Raw genomic sequence first — 6,340 nt, 5'->3', positions numbered from 1 at the left:
TCAGTTCCCAACACATTTTATTTTTTTTAAATTGCCAAGAAAATGTTTTGTTCAAAAGCAATATATACACAGGTTTTAGCTCAGTCTTATATTTTAATTAGCACATATTTTGAAAGAGCTCCATCTAAAGTATCATCAAGTGGATCTGTTTGGTATCCATACTTACTAAGGAATTATGAGTATTCCCCAAAATGGAGTTAATCAATGTTTTATCTAGAATCAAAGAATAGTCATGAGTACCCTGTTATACCAAGTCTTCTTTTTCCTGGATGAGAATATGAAGATTTAATCCACAAAGAAAAGTGATCCTCATATTCTATCAAGTTTCACTTCAATTAAGATTATGTAATACAATAATGAAATAATGGTAAAAATGTCAAGATTAACAGATTTTAACTCATTAACAGATTTTAACTCATGATGAACATGTTCAACAGACTTCCCTGGATGCAAACCTTTCTGCAGAGCATTTTGTTACTGTTTTCAGTTGGCAAAATCTTCATAAACCAAGGATTTAAGAGGCGAGTGAGGCAAATGAGATAACATTTAATCCTGTCCCATTATTTGTTTTAAAATGGCATATTTAGGCCAACACTAACAGAAATGTAGCCATTAAGTTTGTAGTCACACTCCTGACTGTAATGTCATGCCATTTTCACCATCATATTGGGAAAACTGTATTGAAAAATAAATTTTTTGAACAAATTGAAAGAAACTGTGTGAGACCACAAAAATTACAAGATTTTCTATCTTCAAGAAAAGTAAAATTTGTCCATTGAAATTTCCACAGAGGGGCTCCTGGGCGGCTCAGTCAGTTAATCTTTTGCCTTCAGCTCAGGTCATGGTCTCCGGGTCCTGGGATGGTGTCCTGTGTTGGGCTTCCTGAAGTTCAGCAGGCAGTCTGCTTCTTTCCCTCTCTGTATTTCTCTCTCTCTCTCTGCCCCTCCCCACTGCTTACTCTCTCTCTCTCTCTCTCAAATAAATAAATGAAATTTTAAAAAAAAGAAAATTCCACAGACTATAATAGCTCTAATGAAAGTGCAAAGGATTGAGGGATTAAAGAAACAAAGTGAAATAATTTTAAAATATTCTTACAATTATATACCTTAACAGACGCCTATAACCTGAATGTTTACCTCAGGCCTCTATACTCCTATCTATAGGAAAAGAAAAAGAAGTCTATTTAAGAGGACTTAAGTAATAACAACACATTTCCAAAATGGGCTTAAAATCTTTTCAAAGTGCTGAGAGAGAATGGTTAAATGGTTAGAAACAATCATACTCTGACAACTTCTTTGAATTACAAATTTATGTATATACTTCTTGTTTTTTCACTGAATGAGCACAACCAATTTAAAAACCAGAAAGATAATACAGTTGCATTTCAAAGTGGCAAATTATAAAGTGCACTACCAAAGTGCTGTAATTGTCATCCACAAATATCTATAGGCAAGCAGTAATGGGCTAGAATGTTTCAGAGCAACTAATAGTGTTTGCTAGCAGAACAACATGGGGACAAAATTTAGAAAAGTAAAAGAACATGTCTTATTAAAACCTTACATAAAAATATCCCCATTATCATTTTAATTATATAGAAACACACTGACATCTAAATCCTGAAAATAATATTGTACTGCATACTCAGACTTGCAGTAAATACTGTGACTGAAGAATGGGCCATGAGGGGAATGGCTGAGAGATGGTGACCATGAAAATGACCCGTCTAATTAAAATTTAAAAAGAGATCATGACACAGACTGATATGCACATGTTAAAGAATTGGAGAAAGACAAGACGTGGCAGAAGGGAACAGACATCAATTACGATGGAAGAGAAAAAGTAGTTAAAAACAAAAGTGATCATGAAACTCAGAAGAATAAAGTGGAAATTTCTATATATATGTATATATATAATAAATATAAATTTCATTTATAATGTGAGTTAGGTAAATTTTAAGTTTTAATATCAGTTATAGTTAAAACTTTGCCACAACTATCTCACAATATTGTGAGGCTCAAATATAAGTTGTGAAAGTGCTACATAAACTATAAAATGCTATACTCATGTAAGACAAACAATATTTACTCAAAATGCAAATGGAAACTCTCATTCCAACTCAGGGAGAAGGCAAGCAATGACATAAAGAGAGGGACATAAAGAAAGAAAATGTCACTCTGATCCATTCCCAGATTTTTCTTGGAAACATAGGCTCTATATATTCACTTTATGGGCTGGCTTTGATTGCAGAGCAAAGATACTATAATTTGGACTAATGGACCTGGGGGCAATGTTACACAGGAATTGTATGGAGAAAAATCCAAATTAATTTGTGGAAGAAAGATATTCCCTTCCCTGATTCTTAACATTCATAAATGTTTTTGCTTGCACAAATGTCATATTTAATTATGCTAACTCGTTCTCCTTGAGGAAGGAATGAGAGGGGCAGGAGAAGTGATAAAGATGCCAAAACATGCCAAAGTGACAAAGATGCTGAAACATGCAAAAGCACATTAACATTCTACCATCAAAACTAACTCCTAGGATAGAAAAATAAGTCTACAATGGACCAAGTATATTTACATTATAAAGACCATTGTATAGCTGAGGAACTGAGGCTTACTGATGCTAAATGACTTCTATAAGGCCACTTATTCAACACCACTAAATCAATATTTCTGAGTCTGATTCATATCAAAGCTCTGTCTCTTTCCACAACACAGCCTTCCATAAATAAAAATAAAAATAAACATGAAGAAGAACAAGAGGAGGCAGAGGAGAGAGAAGAAGGGGGAGGAGGAAGGAGGGGTGAAGGAGAAGAAGAAAAGAAGCTAAAATATAAGGAGGCAAACAAAACTAACCCATATACTCAGCTTTCTTTTTTTTCAAGCTCTAACACTAGATTTTAGAAATATTTTGACATTCTGCAAAATTTCCATTAAATTTTAAAGTTAAACACCAGTTCTACATTCTCTGATGATTAACTCTCAATGCATTTGCATTACATTAGAAGTACATGCAATAGTTAATCAGGGTAAGATTTCCTAAAATTTTTAAGAAGAGCACAAAATCATTAAATACAGACTTAAAAGAACTTAGAAACAACATCTATTCAAACCAACTCATTTTATAAATAAGGAAATTAAGGCTCAGATAGGTTAAGTGACTTGCTCAGGGTCACACAACTTGAGAGTTCCATGGTCAAGATCATAACTTCAAATCTCCAAACTTATAGCCCAGGGTGTTGTTCTTTTTCAAACCTCTAAGAAATGACTGCAGTTAAACATTTAGTCCAGAATATGCTAAAAATTGAGTGTAATTCACAAGAATAAGCCACGTGGCAAGGAATTAATAGTTCATACCAAAAATGAGCTGCCAGTCACTGTGATAAGATCTGTTTCTTTCTGAGAGCCATGGTTTCCTGCTGCATTGGAGAAGCCAAACTGGGTTTCCTCCTCCTGCCCAAAGAAGTCGGAGTCAGGATGTACATTCCATTCTGCTTTGGTTGGCGGCAGTAGTTCTGAGACACTGTTTTCACAAAGGGTGCTTGAAGGAGTCAGAGCATCTGTGTCCACTGTTAGCTTACTGCTGGGGGTCAAAGCTTGGGGCTCTTGACTCGAGTTTTTCATAGCCAAAGAGCCCAGAGATGCCAATGGCCCCACACTTAGACTTGGAACATCATCCATATCTAAGGGACTCTGCTGAAAGCCAGAGGCTGTCGTTCCAAAAAACAGAGAGGTATCCAGACTTTGAGGAAGGTCCCTGGTGGCCATCAAGGCCCGAGGGTCCACAGCCTGCCCCAAGGAATTATTATTATTAGCAGGGAGGCTTCCTGCCAGAGTTGAACTCACAGAAGCCACATCAATAGTTAAGATTCCAGAGTTCACCAATGCTGTGTCCAGCACTGCAGCCGAACTACTGCCAGGCACATCAGAGAAAAGAGACACTAGCTCTGCATCACTGAGATCACTCTGTCCCTGGCTGGTAAGTTCACTGCTCGGGGTAAGAGAATTTGCAGCTTCTAGCTGAGCTAAGAGATCCTGGCCAAGGTTGTGCCTTTTGGCCATGTGGGTCTTCATGCTGTGCTTGGATGTGAAGAGTTTATTACAAGTAGAGACTGGGCAACGGCTTTTCCAAGTGTCCACGTCCTGCAAGTGTTTCTTGGAGTGTATGTAAAGACTACTGCGAGCAGAGAACCTGGCACAGCAGCCTTCCACAGGGCACACAAATGGCTTTGTGCCCAGGTGGGTTATGCTGTGGCCTTTCAGATGCTCAGCCCTTGTGAAAGATTTCCCACAGCCTTCCACAGGGCACATGAACCTCCGGTCATCCTCATGCTTCCTTTTGTGCCTTAAGAGTTTGGACATGCTGGTGAAGTTCCAGCCACAGCCGTCAAAGTCACAAAGGAAAGGTCTCTCACCGGTGTGGCTCCGCAGGTGAATTTTCAGGCGACAAGCCTTGTCGTACTGTTTGCTGCAACCAGGAAAAGAGCAGGAAAAAAGTTCCTGTTCCCTGAAATGGGCACGGTTATGGGAAAACAGGGCACTCACTGTGATAAACGTCTTCTTGCAGCCAGAAAACGCGCACTGGTATGGCCTCTCAGGCTCGAAATGGCTGCGCTGGTGGGCGCTGAGTTTGGCCTGAGTGGGGAAGCTCTCCTCGCACACCTCGCATTTGAACGAGTTCTCCTGCTCATGGCCCTTCATGTGTGCCTTGAGGTTATAAACCGTGGTGAAGCTCTTGCCACAGCCCTCTGCAGGGCAGCCAAAGGGCCGCAGTTTGTCGTGCGACTGCAGGTGCCTCTTGAGCTTGTAGGAGGTGGTGAAAGTCCAGCCACAGCCGCCCAGGGGGCACTTGAAGGGCCGCTGGCCCTGGCTGCTGCTGTGAGTCAGCAGGTGCACCTTCAGCTGGTGCTTCTTGGCGAAGGTTTGTCCGCACTGAGCCTCGGGACACAGGTACAGCACCACGCCCGGGCCTGGGCCCAGCGGCCTGCGGGGGGGACTTTCGGCTGCGGCCCGGCCCTTTGCCTCCTCCTCAGGCGCTGGGGCCGGCGCCGGTTCAGCCGGCTCCGCCAGCAGGAGGTCGGGCGGCAGCTCTGGGCAGTCGCTGGCCTGCGCGGCGTGCGGGACCCCGGCTTGCGGAGCCATCAGACCCCCAGGCTGAGGGGCAGGCGCGACCCCAGGCTCCCAGGCTGGCGGCGGGGGCGTGGCCAGGGTGAGGACACCGTTCTCGAAGCGCAACAGCAGGTTTTGGTTGTGGATGGTGACCGTGCCCGTGAAGGCCGCGGCGGGTCCCAGGCCTGGGGCGGGGATCGGGTTCTCAGCCGGGGATGGGGCGGGGACTGCGGACTGGCAGCCAGGGCCTAGCGCCCGGCGGCCCGCGGGATTCGCGCCACTCTCACCCTGCTGGAGCTGTGGGACCGACTCGGCCTCCTCCCTCCATACAGGCCCTGCGGCCTGGCCAGCGCCCGTGGTCTCCACGTCGCCACCCGCCGGGTCCAGCAGCACCAGGAAGAAGTCATCGCTGTCGCCGCCGCCAGCGTGGTCCAACCTCGGGGCCAACGGGCTCGGGCCCGGGCCCCGTGAGGCCGTGCGGGCCTCCTCGTGCAGCCTCCCGGGCCCGCCATCTTGGGGGCCCCGGAGCAGCAGGAGGCGGCGCGCGGGGACCTGGCCAGCCCGCGGGTCAGGGCCGCCGTGGAACCGGCTGGCGCCCGCGGGGCTGCGAGCACCGCCGCTCTGTCGTGTCCCACCAGCCGGGAGCAGCCTCGGGCTTTCCATCTCCGCGTCGGTGAGGCTCCACTGGAACCAGAGCCGCGGAGGAGGCGCGACCCCGCCCCCTGCCGCGGGCCTGAACACGTTCCTGAAAGAAAAAAAAAAAAAAATGTGCAATGCGCAGAAACTGGCCCTATCAGATATTAAAACGTGTTTAACGACACAGTGATTTAAATATTCTGGTACTGGGTCTCTGGGACAAAATAGAAAGCCCAGAGGCAGAACCTGGTATGCAAAAATAAGTTCTACATCTGATATTTGTGGGAAATCAAGGACGTCTTCCCAGATAATAAGGAAATGAAAGTTCGTTCGGTAAATGGTGCTGGAATGCCTAGCAATCTATCTGCTAAACGCAACTTAAATCTGTACATCACTGTATATACCAAAATGAACACCCCACCTCCTCCCAGTGCTAAGAGTGGTGTTTAAAAAAAAAAAAAATGTTTACTGGATGGCTCCCTGGCTGGCTGTCTGGCTGGATTTATCAATCCAGTGGGAGAAAATCCCTGGGACAACGTGTCAACATTGAACTACCATAGTGCTAGCAAATTCTACTGAAAATGATGTCTGCT

At 44.8% G+C, this 6,340-nt stretch overlaps 1 protein-coding gene across 1 annotated transcript; it reads right to left on the bottom strand.

Moving 5' to 3' along the window:
- Nucleotides 1–1,294: 1,294 nt before the first annotated feature.
- On the bottom strand, nt 1,295–5,779 carry LOC122897688 (zinc finger X-linked protein ZXDB). The gene has a single exon (XM_044236069.1). The coding sequence runs from the start codon at nt 5,772–5,774 to the stop codon at nt 3,354–3,356; it is 2,421 nt and encodes an 806-aa protein (XP_044092004.1). The 5' UTR covers nt 5,775–5,779; the 3' UTR covers nt 1,295–3,353.
- Nucleotides 5,780–6,340: the final 561 nt, after the last annotated feature.

This window comes from Neovison vison, chromosome X, assembly GCF_020171115.1.
Source record: "Neovison vison isolate M4711 chromosome X, ASM_NN_V1, whole genome shotgun sequence".
Taxonomy (NCBI): domain Eukaryota; kingdom Metazoa; phylum Chordata; class Mammalia; order Carnivora; family Mustelidae; genus Neogale; species Neogale vison.
The sequence above is the reverse complement of the archived record's forward strand: the minus strand, read 5'-3'. Positions and strand labels throughout refer to the sequence as shown.